This window comes from Arachis ipaensis, chromosome B08 (assembly GCF_000816755.2).
Source record: "Arachis ipaensis cultivar K30076 chromosome B08, Araip1.1, whole genome shotgun sequence".
Lineage (NCBI taxonomy): Eukaryota > Viridiplantae > Streptophyta > Magnoliopsida > Fabales > Fabaceae > Arachis > Arachis ipaensis.
In genome coordinates, this window is record NC_029792.2 from 123,101,556 (window position 1) to 123,121,491 (window position 19,936).

Sequence of the window (19,936 nt, forward strand, 5' to 3'; positions counted from 1 at the left end):
TGTTATTTTTTTCCACATTTATAATTCGTTACGTGTGAAAAGTGAATTTTTCAGTGAACAAGCTGATTTTTTTGTCCGAAAAGCAGAAACATGCATCCTAATTTCGTAAATATCTTGAAGCCATTTAAGCCAAGCTTGTTCATGTTTGTTTATCCAAATCATTTTAATAAAGACTATTATTTATTTACGTTCTTTACATTTATTCATGAGCCAGTGAGTCTAGTATGTGTAACTTCTTTTTCTATACATAAAAGGTGTTCTTGAGCTTCAGCTGTATTTTTTTTGTTTTATTTCTTGACTCATTTGCACTTATTGACTGCAATTGGATCTTAAGAGAGTCATGAATGTTTGCGTTTTCATTTTCTGTTTTCACTTCTCGGTGCTGTCTGTTTTCAGAATTGTGTGGAAAAAAAAAAATAGGAGGTGAAATCAGAAATTGGATTTTGTTGTTTCTATTATTTTCTCTTTTTCCTCCACAAGATCTAGAAAACAAAAGATACTAGAAATAAAAATAGAAAATGAAACAAACCAAACGCACTCATTGACATTTTCTGCAGGTTGCACTCATTGACATTGTTGAAACTTTTTTGCTAGATTGAGACCTTGTGTTTTGAAAACTAGATACTTATCTATATTCTTGATAGCTGATCATTGATTAGTTAGTAAAGTCATTTTATATATTATAGTCATTAAGTTAAGTAACATCTGATTTGTTTCAAAAACTTACAGCCTGAACTGATAGGTTCTTTGGATAAATTTTCATCATTAAAAGTGTGGAAGTTGTTACAGACATGGCTGTCTTTAAATTAATTTGTCAAAAGCAGTGAAAGGTTTCCCTTGAAAACAAATTGGCGTGGAACGTGCATTCCAGCGTCCGAGTCAATTGTCATCTATCCAAGTTTGCCAATGTGAATAAAATTTCAATGGATTTGAATTCGTAATATTTTGGATGTCATTTGAATATGCTGACAAATTTAAATTAACTGTTTAAAATAGATGATCTAGCATCATGTTAGTGTTCCCTTTTGTTACTGCTATTCAGGAAAGGCAAAAGAGTGCGTATGAAGGATGGGTAAAACAATTGAGTTGTCTGGATTTCCATTTTATGTTACTGTGGACCATGTAAAGACATATGTGGAACATATTACTGGTGAAGGAACTGTATTTGCTGTTAAGATAAGACAAAGCCAAGGTAAGGATCAAAGGATATTTGCAATTATTCAATTTATCTCTGCAAGAAATGCTTCACTCATGATGTCTAAAGCTACCAAAAAGTTGTTGTTTGGAAATTCTCGTCTGAAGGCTAGGGAAATGATGAAAGATATTGTGCCAAAGCCAAGATCCTCTCAGCATTGTTTGAACAATGTGAAACTGCATTTCGGCTGTCAGCTCTCAGAGGAAAGGATCTCTGTTTTATGGAGAAATATGGATGTCCGTTTATGTTTCGGGTCTGGAATGAGAAAGTTTCATTTCTTTCTTTCCCATAACAATTCAGAATATAAACTTGAGCTTCATTATGACAATATTTGGAAGATTGAGCTGCATCAACCCCGAGATGAAACTGATAATTATCTCCTGATTCAGGTTCTTAAATCTAAACTTATCGTTATTGGTATTAATCTATTCTTCGGATTTAAGTAACATTTTTATTATAGTGGAAAAATGTAACTTCCAACAGGAGTTACCCCTTATAGTCACTCTCCTACCCATGGAACATAACAAATACATTGCTGGAGTACCTCGTTTACCAAAAATTTACAATGAACTGAACCTGAAGTGATAACTCAAACTAGTAACAAGCAATCTTCGTATGTTTATTAAAACAAACAGGTATAAACCATCTCTCTTGCAAGCAGGCAACAACTACATATAATGAGGAGAGTAGCCTTTAGAAATCTCACTGACAATTCTCACTTACTATTTTCCTTTTCGTTTCATCTATAACTATGTGTAAACCTTCGACCATCCTCGCAACTATTTTTCGGACCAATTCATCTAGTGCATAAGGTTTAAATTTGATGTCAAGCGTGTTATTACTTATTGGAACTTTTCTCTTTTTTAATATGTTTCAGAATTTACCATGTTGATATGACTTAGAAAGCCGAAATATTTTCTCTCGAATTTTTGTCCTTTCTCTTTTTGTGGGATTTTTTACCTTGTAATTGCATGTTGCTATGGTTGCTCTATGCATGACTTATGATGAACATCTTTACTTTTTCTTCAAATGCAGTTACTTGGTGCTCCCCGTATTTTTGAGAAAGAAGAATATACTTTGGGAGATATATATGATGATCCGTTATTCAACTATTATAAAGATGGCTCCAATGACCAATGGATTCGAGCAATAGATTTCACACCTTGCAATTGTATTGGCCAGTCTACTGCTATAGTTATAGAGCTTCCAGATGGCCAACATTTTCCAGATTTCAGGGAAAACTTTGGTTATTATGAGGAAAGTGAGAGGCCATTCACTTTAGAGACAGGAGCTCCTTTTTCTAGCATTCTCGGCCTTGTTCCAATTGTTACTCCTCCACAAGGCACTCAAATACCATATGACATCTTGTTCAAAGTTAATTCACTGGTTCAACATGGGTGTCTTGCTGGTCCGTCACTTGATGATGGCTTTTATCGTTGGGTTGATCCATGCAGAGTGAAGCTTGAATATATAGAACATGCTTTAGAAAAAATATCCTATTCAAAGGAGTGCTGTTATGATCCCATAAAGTGGCTGAGTGATCAATACAGAAGGTACAATTCCAGCAATGCATCAGGGAAGCCTCTTCGATCACCTGCGATATCCTTGGATACTGGTTTGGTCTATGTAAAGAGGGTTCAGATTACACCCTGCAAGGTGTATTTTTATGGTCCAGAGATTAATGTCTCAAATCGTGTTCTCCGCCATTTCCAGCAGGATATTGACAACTTCCTGCGTGTTTCATTTGTTGATGAAGAGTTAGAAAAACTGTATTCTACTGATTTGTCGCAACGTACTTCTGTGAATACTAAGACTGAAATATACACAAGAATTCTTTCTATCCTTAGAGATGGCATTACTATTGGTGACAAGAAGTTTGAATTTCTAGCTTTCTCGTCAAGTCAATTGCGGGAAAATTCTCTTTGGATGTTTGCTCCTACAGCAACTGGACGTACTGCTGCATATATCAGGAAATGGATGGGAGATTTTCATCGTATTAGAAATGTGGCCAAATATGCTGCTAGGCTGGGGCAATCTTTTGGTTCATCTACTGAAACACTAAGTGTTGAGAAGGATGAAGTTGAAGTTATTCCTGATGTAGAGTTTAATGGCTATGTCTTCTCTGATGGAATTGGAAAGATATCTCTTGAATTTGCCAAGAAGGTTGCTAAAAAATGTGGTTACAGTTCTACCCCGTCCGCCTTTCAGATCCGATATGGCGGATACAAAGGAGTTGTGGCTGTCGACCCAACATCGGCAGCAAAGCTATCACTGAGGAGGAGTATGCTGAAGTATGATTCAGATAACACAAAGTTGGATGTTTTGGCATGTAGTAAATTTCAGCCTTGTTATCTAAATCGTCAGTTGATTTCTCTGTTATCTACTCTTGGCATCAAGGATGAAGTTTTTGAGAAAAAACAGAAAGAGGCTGTTGATCAACTGAATACTATATTAACAGATTCATCAAAGGCACACGAGGCTCTGGACATGATGTACACTGGGGAAATCAGTAATGTTCTAAAGGAGATGCTCGTCTGTGGCTACAAGCCGAACGAAGAACCGTTTCTATCAATGATGCTGCAAACATTCAGGGCATCAAAACTTTTGGAATTGCGAATCAAGACTAGGATCCTTATTCCAAATGGACGAGCAATGATGGGTTGTCTTGATGAAACTGGAAGCCTAGAATATGGTCAGGTGTTTCTTCAATTCTCTAACCTTAGTTCTTCTTCATATGGTCGTGAAAGATCTTACATAGTCAATGGTAAGGTAGTAGTGGCGAAAAACCCCTGCTTGCACCCAGGAGATGTGCGCGTTCTAAAGGCTGTGAATGTACCAGCCTTGCATCACATGATAGATTGTGTTGTTTTCCCTCAGAAAGGACACAGGTACTTATATTTCTTAATATTTCAATCATTGTTTTTATGGTAAACACTATCTCATAAGATACTGTATCATCTATATGTTAAGTGCAGTCCAAGTCTTAAAACAAGTTTGATGAAATAATTAATACCTACTTTGCCTTTACCATGAATATTTATTTCGATCAGGTGCATTATGTATTAGGCAGCTGCACGGCTGCAAAATTATGGAGAATAATTTTTTAATAAATATGATAATGCTATGAAGTATGAACTGCTAGTTTTACGTGTTGAAAATTGGCCATGCTTCTGTTACTTTTATCAGTTTCTGAACTCCATTCATTCTAAGAGACTGCCTTCTATTTATCTTTGGTACTCTTTCCATTTCAAATTAACTGTATCTTTTTAGGTGTGCATGATTATTATACAACTATTGAATTTATTGAAAATGTAATAATCAGAAAAGAAAGACAAAAGTTTCCCTAGTATAAATTTTTCCCTCCATTAATAATTTCTTGAAATTAAAAACGACACTTAATTTGCAACAAAAAAACAGAAGAGACACTTAATTTGAAAATTTTCAAAAGTTATAAGTAGAACCTGCCATGCAGTTTTGGGGACAAATGATAAAAGAGAAAGAATGATGGAGAAAAAGACCTGCATGCAATGCAGTTTGGGGGTAAAGAAAAGAAGAGAGTAAATCAGTAAGAATGAAAGAAAAAAAAAGCTGCAATGCAGTTGCAGCTAACACATTCTTTCAGGCATCCATATTGTTTGTCTTTATTAGATATGTTAGTCAAATGCTTATGAGTTTCAAATCACATATCATTATACATGATCTGAAATGGTACATCAAAGTTGGTCTTCTTTAAATATGCTTGAGAAAGTTATTTCCATTCATAAATGCTTCTGTAAATTTCTGCATGTGGCCATCAATAACTGTTTTTTGTTCTAAGGCCTCATCCAAATGAGTGTTCGGGAAGTGATTTGGATGGCGATATCTACTTTGTTTCTTGGGACCCTGAATTGATTCCATCAAGTGAAATCGAACCAATGGACTATACTGCAGCTCCAAGTAAGGAACTGGATCATGATGTCATGATCGAGGTATCGTTCTTCGATATTGCTATCTTTGTTGTATTTGATATTATTTTTGGTTTGAAATCTTATGTTGCTATTATGTATAATCTTTAAACGTGTTTCAACGTTTTCTGCTGTTGCTATGGATTATGTTGTCACATTCATCCAAGGTTTCACTTCAATACTGATTATGTTATAAAAACTTGATTTCATCCAACTAGTCATTTCTTTCTGCCATTTTTTATTGTTAACTTACTCTCTATCTAAATCCAATACTCATTCTAAATTAGAATTTATGTCAATTTGTTATTTTTTTCTAGTGTCATTCCATAAGTCAAAAGTGTTCAACAATAATCTCATAAATACTAGTTATGTTTTGCATATGTAGCTAGACCTAGACTTGTTCAGAAAAACCAAAATCTAGCCTCAAAAGTCACTTGGTCTCTTTTATCACAAATTACACCTAAAACATTTCTCTTTTTCATCCACGAAGCTATAACTATAACTTAGATATCTCTATTTCTTTAGTATTTATTATGATATTAGATTATTAGTAATACTCAATCCATTTAACTTGCAGTATGGTCTGAGTTCGTCTTCGTGTCTTCCTTACCAATACACACTCCATACATTGTGTTATTTCCACCACAAAAAAATCTTGAGTGCATCTAAATCTTATAGTCACAACTCTCGCTTTATTTCAATTTTTTTCAATCACTTGATACAGGATATTGAGGAGTATTTTGTAAACTACATAGTTAATGACAGTCTAGGAATAATTGCCAATGCACACACTGTCTTTGCGGATCGAGAGCCGTTAAAAGCAATGTCGGAACCATGTCTCAAGCTAGCAAAGCTATTTTCAATAGCAGTTGACTTTCCAAAAACTGGTGTTCCAGCCGTTATTCCTCGCGAACTTTATGTAAAAGAATATCCAGACTTTATGGAGAAGCTTGATAAACCGTCCTATGACTCACAGAATGTTATAGGAAAGCTTTTCAGGGAAGTGCGAGGAATCGCAACGAGTGCCAGCTCGATCACCACATCCTTTACTAGGGAAGTGGCTATACAGTCATATGACCCTGATATGGAAGTTGATGGTTTTATGGATTATGTTGATGATGCTTTCTTTCACAAAACCAACTATGACTATATGCTGGGAAATTTGATGGACTACTATGGGGTCAAGACAGAAGCCGAAATCTTTGGCGGGAATATCATGAAAATGTCAAAATCTTTCAGCAAACAGAGGGATTCAGATGCAATTAATGCAGCTGTGAGGTCTCTAAGGAAAGAGGCTCGAACATGGTTCAACGATGGCGATGGCGATGATGCCTATGCAAAGGCTTCTGCATGGTATTATGTTACTTATCATCCTGATTACTATGGTCTCTATAATGAAGGCATGAATAGGGGCCATTTTTTAAGTTTCCCATGGTGTGTTTACCCTCAACTTGTTCAAATCAAGAAGGAGAAAGCCTGCATTAGAAGGTCTTATAGTCTTTCAATGGAGGATAGGTTTCTCGGTTGAGTTGGAATTGACAATTCTGCCCTTCTCTGCTGCTGTGGAGCATGCAGCTCCTCTTTATTTTCTATGTTGTGAGTAATTTAAGGGTGTGAATATTGTACATGTATGTAGATATGATGATGAAGAGTATGTTATGAATAAGAGAAATTGTGTGTGGACATTGTAGTTGCAGATGTGTTAATATATCCTGTGTTATTTCACTTATATGTAATGTCTGGGAAATAACGCAGGTCAATTCCCACACGATGGGTTATAATAAAGACAGAAATGTTAGACAACCTAACTCTTCTATTTTTTTAACTAAGTCTAACCAAATAAGAATTTACATATGCTAATTTTTTTTCGTAAGATTATTTTTTTTTTGGTTTCCTCTTTTTTCATTATCATCACCATTATTATTATCATCATTATTATCACCTCCTCTTCGTCTATTATCATCATTATCCTTTTTCTTTCTTTTTTTTCTTTTTCTTAATGTTGTCGTCTTTTTCTAAAAAAGAATAAAGAAAAAGTGTAGCATTCTATTTTATGCGTCACGTTTGTAAAGTTTAAGTATCAAAATTAAGAAATTTTTATGTTATAGGTAAGAGGTGCTATTTTTTTATATTTTTTTTAAATAATTCTTATTTCTCACACGTAACTTTATAAATAAAAATACAGAAATTTTACACGAACAAAGAAGAAAGAAGAAAAATAAGAAGAAAAAAAGAAATGACAGCATCAAGTTTAAAATCTTATAAAAAGTTAGCATCAAAATTAAAAAAATTGTGTCAAAATTAAAAAATTTTTGCATCGCGGTTAACAAATTTCGGTTAAAAAGTGTGTGATTCCTTGCGCATGTCAGTTTGTTGGATTTGAATTTAATTGGAATTAGTTGATAAAAATATTTAGATGTATAGAAAGATCCCAATACAAATAAGTTATAAGTACAATAAATTTAATCTTTAACCTTAGTATATTTTTCTATTTCTCTCTATTATTTTTACTCTATATATAATTTATATTTTATATTAGTAATTTGACAAATCAAAATATGTAATCCGATATTTTTTTACTACAATTAAAATAAATTTTTTTCTTCCAAAATTAACAAACTCCCACTCTCACTCTCATTCTTCATCTTTATCTTTCTCTCTCTTTTCTTTCATTCTCTAATTTTTCTACCTTTCTATTCTACAGAAAATAAAATTAACAAAATAATATAATTCAAATAAAATTTTTTATTATTATTATATACATATTTTTTTAGTTTTAAATATTCACCACTTATCTTTCTAATATATATTTTCATTTCTCTTCTTTCAAATATTTATTACATATAATTTGGAGAGAATACTAATGTTATAATTAAAAGTTAGAATCAAAATTCAATTGTTTTAAAAAAATTAATTTTAAATTAATTTTATAACTATCAATATAATTTTTTTTATACTAATATCTAATTATATTTTTATATACATAGAGAGAAAAATATTATTTTTAAATAACAAGTATAAAAATTAATTATTTCTATTTATGCAACAAACTTAACACCTAATTAAATATAAAAGTATACACGTTAAATTATTTTAAATTTTAGATAATGAATGTTAAAATTAATTATTAATAAAAAATTAAACTCTTTCACATAAAAATAATAACTAAAAATCTTATTATTTGATTTTTTTTATCTATAGATACATTGGTCTTCTTAGTCAGAGACTTTTGTCAACCTACGACTTTTTTTTTGTAAAAGTAGTTTGATTTTATAAATCTTTTATGCTATGCATAATCTATACTGTCAGAACAAAGTGGACTGTAATTTTAAAAAATGTATATTCCCGTAATGTTATTACGGATAAAAATACTAATAAAATAAAATGTTAAAACAAGTTCTAGCTAGATGGATGCTAATTGTTGTAGTAAGTAAAGCATTGTTTTAATCTCTAATATTTATGTCAAATATTAATTTTGTTTCTAATATTTAAAATATTTTATTATTATTTTAAATGTTTCATTATATCTTATTGAGTAATGATTGGGAGTCTTTTACAAGGATGAATTCAATATCCAATTTAAACAAAGATAGATAAAATTTGATTATGTTCGATTACCTGTTGGAACTAAAATTAATTAAATTAGATCGGTTTGATTTTGGTAAGATAACAGGGTCATCGAAGTAGAAAAAGAAAAAAAATGATAGTGATAATTTGCATTTGATGATAGGTAAAACTGATAAAAAATTATTACACGTTAATTATAAAAAGATTAAAAATAATAAAATTAAAAGTTATTTCAAACATATAAAATTAAATTAAACCAAACATTAAAAATATATGTAAAACTTTTACCTTTAGGAAAAAAAAAATATTTTACCTCATTATTAAAAAGTAAATCATTAAAATCTAAGTAGTTAGGACTTAGGAGTAGTCTAGTATGGGTGGTTAATTTGAATGACAACTATTATTTGATATTTTTTAATTATTATTTCTGCCACAAATAAGATGAAGAAAAAAAGATATGAACATATAAAGGTTAGAAAGAAACACCTGTAATAATAGCCTTGTTAAGTTTCTGAGTTTCATGGTGGTGAATGGTGATGATTCATTATCATTATTCATTAACATTAACACAACAAAAAGAAAAAATATTATAAAAAAAATCACAGCGACTAAACAGAAAAATATTATAAAAAAAAAATCGTGATATGCAAATGCACACTTAATTATTTCTCTTCTACTCATCATTATTCTTGAAAAATAATCGATTTTTCACCATTGCAAGCTTCAAATTCGCGAATTCACCACAACGCATTCCAATTCCCCAAATGAATCTCTTCAAATCAGACGTAATTCCCGCATTCCTTCCATGAACGAGATATAGGGTTCTTGCAACCTTGTTCTTCCCCTTTCACGGAAGAAAAAGAAAACAAAATCCATAAGGTACATTGCATCTCTCCATAACTGCCTCTGATAGATGTTTTCTTTTTAGTTCTATTTGTTTCCATGATTAATCTTTCATCTTGTCATATCTATGTGTAATGTGGTTTCAAATGATTAATCTTTTGAAGATTTTTATGGTAAAACAAAACGAACTCTTTTTATTTGGAAACTTTTGTCATGTTACATTTGTATGGATTGGTGTTAGTATAAAATTCATTGTTTTGATCAACTTGCATATTGGCGTTATTTTGCATGAGATAACTTGTTTGAGAGTGCTAATTTATATTCTTAATTATTCTCTTAATATTTAAATGAGTACAAATTTAAATATATTATTTTTTTAAGAATATCAAAGATATAAAAAATTTGAAATCTTTTATTTAGAAATTAACAGAATAATTCGGAGAATTATGAAGTATAAACTTGGTGAAATATAGTGTAAGTTCTCTTCTCTTTTTTTATTTATTTATTTTTTTAATTTGAATGTGGTTCATCAAGGTAAATATGATAAATGGGGATGTCCGGTGATATGAGGAGCTTTTCTTATTTTTATAATCTATTTCCTTGTTCAAATCAATACATTGTGTTAGTAATCATTTTACGGATTGATGATTGTTAAAGTGAACTAGAAGAAGCATAGGTCCTATGATGGTTTTAAACTTCAACAACTTGAAGTTTTAGCTTCCAAGTTCCAATGCATTTGCAATGTCTACTTTCAATATGTGTCAACCTTTGTTTCCATTTAAACTTCAGCATCAACTGCACTTGTTTATTTGAAATAACCCTTCAGCTCATGTACATATGTGATGGTGGACAACTCTTGAGAAGTGGAATTTCAATAATTTGACTTCAATATATTGATATCAACGTCTTTATCTTTACGAGATTTGGAGTTTCACCCCGCATTTCAATTTTTCTAAATAGAGAGTTAATTTTTAAAGCAATGTGATTTGTGCTTAAATTTCTGTGATAAATAACGCATGATATAGTATATAATGGGTGATATTTCTAGTTTTAGAAATTTGGATTATGCCAGGACTAAAAACATTGCTCTTCTATTTCATACCAGGTTGGCTAACCACAGTTCCAAACCGAAAATGTTCGACCTGTATTGATTCTACCCTTGATGGGTTCCTCAAAAAGATTCTAACTTTACCAGATTCACCAACTAGGTAGGCACAATGTTCAAGCAATTCCTCAGCAAGCTCCCTCGCAACAAGAAGCTCGATGCTGATGAGTCAAGCCAAGTTAATTCATCCTCTGAGCCAAGCTCCTCCATGGACATCCCCGAATCCCCACGTGCCGCTGGTAAAAACCACCATACAGACCGTGGCAGCTCTTCCAACGCAAAGCGGGCGTCTTCTATTTTTCCAGAAAGCGCCATTTCAGGGATTGAAGCCTTGATCCCTTTCAAGGATGTTCCACCCTTGGAGAAGATGAACCTCTTTGTTAGCAAGCTCAACCTTTGTTGTGTCACCTTCGATTTCACCAACCCAAGTAAAAACACTGTCGAAAAGGACATAAAAAGAAGAACTTTGATTGAACTCGTTGATTTTGTAGCTTCTGGCTCTATTAAATTCACTGAGCCGGCTATTCTAGCAATGTGTAGAATGTGTGCCATCAACTTATTCCGTGTTTTCCCACCAAATTACCGGTCTCGGCAGTTGTCCGGTGGATCCGGTGGCAGAGATGGCGAGAATGATGATGATGAGCCATCTTTTGATCCTTCTTGGCCACACTTGCAAATTGTGTATGACTTGTTGCTTAAGTTTGTTAGCTCCCCTTGTCTTGATGCAAAGGTGGCAAAGAAATACATTGATTGTTCATTTATTTCGAGATTGCTAGAGTTGTTTGATTCAGAGGATCCTAGGGAGAGGGATTGCTTAAAAACCATAATGCATAGGGTTTATGGTAAATTCATGGTGCACAGGCCTTACATAAGAAAGTCCATTAACAATGTGTTCTTTAGGTTTGTGTTTGAAACTGAGAGGCACAATGGGATTGCTGAGTTGTTAGAGATCTTTGGAAGCATAATTAGTGGTTTTGCTTTGCCTTTGAAGGAGGAGCACAAGATCTTCTTATGGAGGGTGTTGATCCCCTTGCACAAGCCCAAATCCCTGGGGGTATACTACCAGCAATTGTCCTATTGCATCACTCAATTTATAGAGAAAGAGCCAAAGTTGGCGAGTACCGTCATTAGAGGATTGTTGAAATATTGGCCTATAACCAATAGTCAGAAGGAGGTGATGTTCCTTGGTGAATTGGAAGAAATTCTGGAAGTGATTAACATGGTAGAGTTCCAGAAGGTCATGCTGCCGTTGTTTTGGCGAATTGGATGCTGCATTAAAAGTTCTCATTTTCAGGTGCAACTGTTAACTGTTGAGTTATACTGAATCCATTTGCTGATACCTCGGTTATTGTTATCCCCTTAATCCTATGCTAGGCTTTTTAGTGAGAATTGAATGCATGCACTTTTACTTGTCTAAAATGTGGAGGAATTTGAACACCCTACCCTGGTTTGCATATTCTCAATGTGGATGCTAGCTTTTTCCCTTCTAGGCATTCTTTGCATTTCGGCTTAAGAGCTCGATAGTATTTCTTTCACCATAAATCGAGCATTATGAAAAACTGAAGTATCCATCCGAGAATTATTCTCTGCTGGTCCTTATTTGTTAGCTTGTGTTAGTTTTGGGCTGCAGCATTTAAAGTGTTCATATTATTTCTTTAGAGCTCTCCATAGTTGTTTGAATCTCCCATTGGAATCACAACTATCTTTCTTATGAATTGTTTCAGGTAGCTGAAAGAGCCCTTTTCTTGTGGAACAACGACCACATCGTCAACCTGATCGCTCACAACCGTCAGGTAATCTTGCCGATCATATTACCGGCATTAGATAGGAATTGTCAAGCCCATTGGAACCAGGCAGTTCTCAACTTAACTCTCAATGTTAGGAAGATATTTGTAGAGATGGATGAGAAGCTGTACGTTTCGTGCCTTGCTCGGTTCAAAGAGGAAGAAGCAAGGCAAAGCTCGGAAGCCGAGAAGCGGAAGGAAGCATGGAAACAACTCGAGAAAGCGGCTGGTGTCCGACCAGAGATTGGAAACACAACTGTTTTAGTTTAGTGTCTCCAATTTGATAACCTTACAAAACTGTATGTATCATAGACCCTCAATTACATCTTTTTTCTTTCATTCATTTATTTTTTAATTTTTTTCCTCCTCCCTGTTAATAGTGGAAATGACTATAATTGGGAGAGTGGCTTCTGTTTTTGGGGTCCTATATATATCACGCTTTTGATGCTTCTTAGGCCTGGCAGTAGCCAAAAAATGTTGTAATTATAACGGTTTTGATTGCTAATTTTCTAACGTATTGATGCAACTTTTACTTCTAATTAAACTGATGAGAAAAAAGGGACCATGTCGCAGATCAAAAAGTTTATTTCCATAATCATCTCTGCGTGATTTTCCATTCCTTAGCACTATGTTTTTTTTTTTTTGATACTCCCAATGACGTTGACAACATTTCTATGTGAAGATGTCTTTGTAAGAGTATTTATTTATTTTACTTCTCAAAGCACTTGTATATAAAAGTTTAAAATAGACTATGCTAGGATTCATGGTGGGCGGTGGAGTTTGTGATGTGGTCGTTATGAACAAAGTAAGGGTGGTTTTGGGGCGGAGTTGCTCTTCCTCCCATTGCTTGTTGTCATGGCGGCCCTATTTCGGCAGCTGAGGAGGTTGAAGGTGACAGGTCGTGATGAGAGTGGTGGTGGCCTGGTGAAGGTAGTAAGGGTAAAGATCGAACACAACTTTACTCTTTAGGCGACAATGCTGCTGATGGGTGGAGGAGTTGGGACTTCGGAGCATGGCAGGAAGAACAAGAGTACTAAGATTAGACTTGTGTTTTGGTTTGATGGATAAAAAAAATGAAGCTGCTGAGATGATAAATATGGAGGGATGCTAGGTAGTCAAAAAATAATTACAATATAAAAATGTCACATAAAAATTTCCATTTTCTTGATAAGTAAGTGAGATACACCTTCTTATCACTTATCCTTCTTATCACTTACTATTTTGCTGCATGTTTGGAGTCAGTAATGTTTTTTCCAAAATTAATTTTAATTTTTCCTAAATCAAATTCCTAACATCTCTTAATCACATTATTATCTATTAAAATGCAATAATTCTCTGCAAAAAATATGAAAATTAAATTAAAAATTTTTAATAATTTTTACTATACAACTTATATTTTACATATAGATTATTAAAAATAAAAAATAAAATTAAAAAATAAATTTTTAAAAATAATTATTAACTCGTCATATTAAAATCAATAAATAATTATACATATGAATATTAAATAAAAATATTAAAATAATTAAAATCATGACCTATTAGTGCACATATGAAATAATTTGAAAAATATAATAAGATGTATAGTTTAAAATTTGTTAATATTAATTATAAAAATTTATTAATTATAGACATCATAGGTATGAAATTATGAATATTATGAGTACAAATTATGAATGTTATTAACATGAAATAATGGATGTTATGTGTATGAATTTATGGATGTTATGAATAAATTTATCAATCGAATAAATTAATTTAAGAATTTGATATTTTTTTAAATTCAATTATGATAAAATTTAAAAACATCTATGTTAACTTTATAGTTACTTATACAATAACTAAAAAATGATATGTGTATGGATATTGTTCATATCCTAGCCCAACACTAAAGCCCAGGTCCAAACGAAAAGACCCAGTCCGAAGGATTGAGCCTCACCCCACACTGACCTTCCCCTAAAGAAGTCGGTTCTCACTACGACTTGCTCTAAAGAAGTCGGGGACGAAGATTAGCTGGCAGATAAACACTCACTTAAATAAGTAACTGCCCCTAAAATCTCTCAACCCACTTCTAGAAGCCATATCCCAACAATCCCTAAATAAAAGGATGGTTATCCACCTAAAAAGGTGGCACTACTCCAACGGTGGTTATTGGATCACCACTATAAATACACTAACATTCCTCAGGTATCTCTAAGTCCCAATACTCTCTAGGCCTGCTCACGCCCTTGCTAACTTAGGCATCGGAGTGTCTTTGCAGGTACCACCCCCATTCACTCGTATTCACAAGTCGGACGGAGGCCCTGAAGACGCGAATCTGCCCGAAGGCTTCCCTCCATAGACGATTGGGCCAACCCAGCGAGTCCTGCCCAATAATCTCCGGTTACCCATCGTAACAGATATAATATCTAATAAACATGAATTTAATTTTTAGATGTTAGTTGTATGTAATTATGGATGTTATGTATATGAATGTATAAATGTTATGTGTATGAACTTAGTTAGTACAATATAATTATAAATGCACATAAAAGCACAAAAAATAAATTTAAATCAGTTTATTACCATACCTCGTTAAAGCTAGTGTGTTTTCCATATTTTCGAAAATTGGTTGACTGACAACAACCTCGTTGGGTGAGTCCATCTGTTGTTCAAATTCTTCATCAGCACCTTCTACCATAGGTACTGTATTAAGGTCAAATTCAAATGCCATACTATTTGCAATGATAAACACAACTTCTTGTAAAATTTCTTGACTTATACATTATTGTGCTTGCAATGGTATTAAAGTCATGATTTTTGAATAATCATAATTAAATTAATGAAAGGTATATATTACAAAGAATCAAATGTAATTAAAATGCCTTAACGGAAATAAAGAATTAATGATTTTTTCGTATCTCCATTGATTGATATTAAATGCCTTAAGGGAAACAAAAAATAAAGTGCAATTAACTCAATTAATATATATTATCATTACCGTCCATTCTTCTTATTATTATTATTATTATTAATATTTAATGTATTTTTAAATATAAATATTAAATTATAAAAAGAAATATTAAGTATTGATTATGTGAATGTCTAATAATAAGGGATATGATATTATAATTAATGCCATTAATAAGTGAGGTTGATAAGAATATGATAAGTGGAATGATAAAAGAGTGAAATAAAAAATAAAATTGTTATTAAGTGATATAAATAAAATAAATTATAAAAAATTTTGGTTAATTATGGCTGAAAATTTTTGTTACCAAACTTTTTTCCCAAAAAATTGAACAATTTTTATGTTCACGTCACCTTTTGTTAACAAGTTTCAATAACTAATTTGTCAAATATTTATGTTTAATATTTATAGTGATTGAGGGCTGATGATTATGTAAAACCCGCTAAAATCGGTAAATAATTAGTCAATAAATCGAATTTTAATTAGAAAAATTAAAAATGTGAAACTAATATCAAAATAGGATAGAGCTTTTCAAAACGAGAATTTTAATACCAATTTCAAAAAATTTGGCCCAAATTTGGACCGAATGGATCGAACCAGTTGAACTGAAACCCAAATCGGACCTGTGGGTCCAACCGGACCCAAAACTTAAAAGGAGTAGAAGCTCCTTTCCCCCCCCCTCCCCCATTCAGCAACAACACCAACAAACAGATTTGGGGAGGAAGAGAGCTCTCTAACCCTCATCAAACCTTCCAACCACCATAACTTCCCCGTTTGAGTTCCGATCGCCGCACCGTTCGCGGCTACGCGTCTAGCGCGTCGAGCTCTACACTTCTGTCGGATCAATTTCACCGGTAAGCTCCAATTCCATCTCATAATTTCTACTCCCTTTTCTATTCTTGAAATTGAAATTCTATAGTGAGATTTTGCCAATTTGGTGTTCTAGGTTCGATTTAGCTTGCGGAGCTTATTGGGTTTGAGTTGCTACGCGTGTGGGTGCGGTAAGAATCACCTAAACCTTAATTCAATTTTGATTTCATTAGGTAAAATCTGAATTTGGAATATATATGTGCATTAGGTGTGAATTAAGTTTATATACATGCATTGGAATTGAAAAGTAAGCATTTGGAGGCTTGGTGGTGATTGGAGCTAAGATTTTGATTGGTTTCTCAAAGCTTGAGGGGCCGTGTTGTGACTTGTAAGGCTACCTTGGTCCAAACGCGGTGATCGGCCAATGCATTGTTTAGGTTTCGCGCGTTTAACATATAAGGTTTTGTGAAAACTTAGGCTAGGGAACCATAGGTTAAGTTGAAATGGTTAAATACATTAAATGATTAGTTTTGTGATGATGTTGAATAAATTGATGATTGAGTTTGTGTTGGAATTTATGAGTATGAGTTGTTGGTGTTATTGAATATGTGTTCTTGGAATCATTAATGATGGGTTGATGAAGTTGTTGACATATATGTTAATGAAATTTTGTGGTTATGGCTTGTTGATTAGTTGAACGTGATTTATGGGTGGTTATTAATGAATGGAGGAAATGAGTTAATGAATTTTAAAAATGGAAGCTTATGGTTGGAAGGGGTGGATTTTTGATTAATGTATGAGTTTTATGAATTGGTGTGAGTATTAATGTGTTAGTAGATAGTATTGATGAAATGGGGCTTGATATGTGGCAAATGTGCAGGTTCTATGGGTAAGGAATGTGGATTTGGTAAAAAGTGGGGTTTGGTAATTTTTTGGTAAAAAGTAAATTTTGATGAACTTTGGAAGTCCATAACTTACTCCTCAAATTTTGGATGCAAATGGGGTTTGTTTTAAATTAAAGAATGTTTGATAAGCTTGAGATTGATATAAAGGTTGCGAAAAACCAAATTTTGTAGAGGAAGTTATGGACGCCGGAAAATCGGTGCGAAAAACTGAAAGTTTGATTGTTATAGCAGAATCAGGTTTTTCTGGTGTGTGCCCACGCACACAGTTGTGCGCACGCACCCAATAGAAGCAAAACATTTACTTGTGCGTACGCACGCTTTGTGCGCACGCACACCTGGTGGTTTTCAGAAAGTGTGCGTACGCACACTCTTGTGCGCACGCACGCACCAGGATATGTTTTCTGTTGGTGGCGCTCGCAGGGACTGATGCGCACGCACACCAAGTGATTCCTGGCTGGTGTGCGCACGCACACGTTCTGCTTTCTTTTTTAGCTGTGCGCACGCACAGGTGTATGCGTACGCACACACCTTGTTTTCCAGCACCTGAGTTTTTAAGATTTAAACTTGGTTTTGAACCCCTAAACCCCTATTTTTGCCCTGTTAACCTTAGATTTTACCAGTGAGCTTAGTAATTAGTGGAAGGTAGGAATTTGGGGATATGCGACGGGGGACAATCTAAGATTTTCGGACTTGTCGGGTTGGCTGGATAACCGATAGATGAGCCTCATCAGCCATAGGACAGGCATACATCATGTGCATTTGTTTGTTTTGATTGTTATGCCTAACTGAATATATACATCCTGCTACCTGTTATACTTGCTACTTGCACTATCTGCTTCTTACTTGTGCGTGAACTTGTTTGGTTGCTTGTCTCTGCTGAATTATGGATGACGGAGGGACGGAGGAAGGGTGAAATGGTTTAGTGTTTATGTTAGGTTTAAAATTAAGTAAGTTTAGGAATGTCTAGATTACCTACTCCTATTTATGGCTTTTGCTTAGAAAATTAAGTTTTGCAATTATATGACGGAGTTCTATGATTGCCTCTGGCATTCTCAGGACCTTATTTATTATACGCGTGGCACTTTTACCATGCTGAGAACCTCCGGTTCTCATCCCATACTGTGTTGTTGTTTTCAGATGCAGGTCGAGAGGCTCCTCGCTAGGCGTCTGGATCTTTGAAGCGGAATAGTCCCTGGGTTATTTTGGGTTTCTTGTTTGTATTTATATATGTGCCTATGTACTTAGCTTGCTCTCTAAGAAACTTGTTTATTTTGTTCCTCATAGAGGTTGAGAGAGAGCTAGGGTCTTATTTTGTACTTTGAACATTTTGGGATACCTGTATATGTATGTATATATGTTCTCCGGCCAGCCTTGACTTCGCGGGCTGAGTCAGGAGCTAATTATGATGTATTCTTGGCTTTCTTTACTCTTTCACTTATTCCTATCCTTAACTTTTAAGTTTCTTAGCACTCAAGTAATTCTATTCCTCGAGCGTTACGCTTTTCATTTTGTGATTTTGTTTTACACATTTTTCAAGGCTCCTAGTATATTATCTCTTTCCACTATTATATGTATATATTTTATTGATTAGAGGTCTGTAACACCACACTACCTTTGTTCTACGACTTAAGCGTAAAACTCTATGTAGTAGAGTGTTACACTATGGTATCAGAGCAGTTCATTCCTATAGAGCCTGAGGACGGATTGATTATGCTTCTGTGCATTCTCTATGTGTGTGTCTATGTGCTATTAGGATATCTAACTGATATATGTGGCATAAACGTTCATGAGCATGCATTTGGGACTTAAAGTACTAGACTTGCGATATCGAGACTGATCAACTTGATATCACTTGTTTGGTATGTATAGGGACCAAATGTTGACTCGCGGACGCGGACGCGGGCGAGGTAGAGGCAGACTAGGCAATGCTATGCCTGAAGCGACAGGAAATATTCCTAACCCTGTAGACTTCATGGCTGCTCTAGGAAATATGGCTGCGGCGATGCAAGCGACAGCCGAAGTCCTGGGAAACCAAATAAATAATGGGAATAATGGCAATAACGATGATAATGGTCTTATGACACTTTCCTCTTTCCTGAAGGTTCATCCTTCGACCTTCAGAGGAACTTCGAACCCCACCGATGCGGATAACTGGATACAAGCTATTGAGCGAGCATTACAGGCTCAGCAGGTTCCTGATAAACAGTGGGTTGAGTTTGGAACCTACCAGCTGCAAGGTGAAGCTCAGCATTTGTGGCAGGGTATGAGGCGCATTCTGCAGCCTGATGGGATTGTGATCTCTTGGGAGTTGTTCCGAGAAGAATTCTATAAGAAATAATTTCCCAGCTCAGTTAGAAATGCCAAGGAACTTGAACTACTTCAGCTGAAACAAGACCAGATGACCATTACTGAGTACACAAGCAAATTTGAGAAACTGTGCCATTTTTCACGCATTTGTCAGGGAGCTCCTGAGGACTTTGTTGAGTGGAAATGCATAAAGTATGAAGGAGGCTTTCGAAGTGACATTCAGAGCTTTGTAGCGCCTAATGAGATTCGGGTGTTCTCAGAACTTGTGAATAAGAGCAGGGTGGCTGAGGAGTGTGTTAGAAAGGCTGCAGTAGAAAAAGAAAGTATAAGGATGCCATTCCAGAGGACTACAAGGAGAAATTTTCCACCCAGGGGCAGACAGTTCAAGTGTGGTGGCTTTGTCCCTCAGAATAATCAGGGGCAGGGCAACTTTAGGAGACCAAATGCCAATGCTAATCAGGGAAGAAGGCAGGGAATCAGCCACAGCAGGACTTGAGTTGTCACAGATGCGGAAAGTACCATTCAG

At 34.3% G+C, this 19,936-nt stretch overlaps 2 protein-coding genes and 1 long non-coding RNA gene across 4 annotated transcripts in view; all 3 read left to right on the top strand.

The window, feature by feature from the left end:
* LOC107613197 (probable RNA-dependent RNA polymerase 1) overlaps positions 1-6,947 on the top strand; it is a 9,724-nt gene extending 2,777 nt beyond the window's left edge. The window contains exons 1-5 of one of the 2 annotated variants that reach the window (XM_016315086.2): positions 1,058-1,192; positions 1,303-1,584; positions 2,231-4,083; positions 5,013-5,163; positions 5,864-6,947. In XM_016315086.2, the coding sequence (XP_016170572.1) occupies positions 1,312-1,584; positions 2,231-4,083; positions 5,013-5,163; positions 5,864-6,667 (3,081 nt within the window). In that variant the 5' untranslated portion in view covers positions 1,058-1,192; positions 1,303-1,311 and the 3' untranslated portion in view covers positions 6,668-6,947. Of the gene's footprint in view, positions 1-1,042; positions 1,585-2,230; positions 4,084-5,012; positions 5,164-5,863 lie in introns of those variants that run through there. The other variant, XM_016315085.2, reaches the window with a different exon arrangement.
* Positions 9,165-12,797, top strand: LOC107613198 (serine/threonine protein phosphatase 2A 57 kDa regulatory subunit B' kappa isoform-like). The gene is made up of 3 exons (XM_016315087.2): positions 9,165-9,585; positions 10,655-11,948; positions 12,379-12,797. Exons 2-3 carry the CDS (start codon positions 10,767-10,769, stop codon positions 12,706-12,708), a joined length of 1,512 nt encoding a protein of 503 aa, XP_016170573.1. The 5' UTR covers positions 9,165-9,585; positions 10,655-10,766; the 3' UTR covers positions 12,709-12,797.
* Positions 16,080-16,784, top strand: LOC110266100. The gene is made up of 3 exons (XR_002353039.1): positions 16,080-16,242; positions 16,335-16,389; positions 16,467-16,784. It is a non-coding gene; the product is annotated as an uncharacterized LOC110266100 (long non-coding RNA).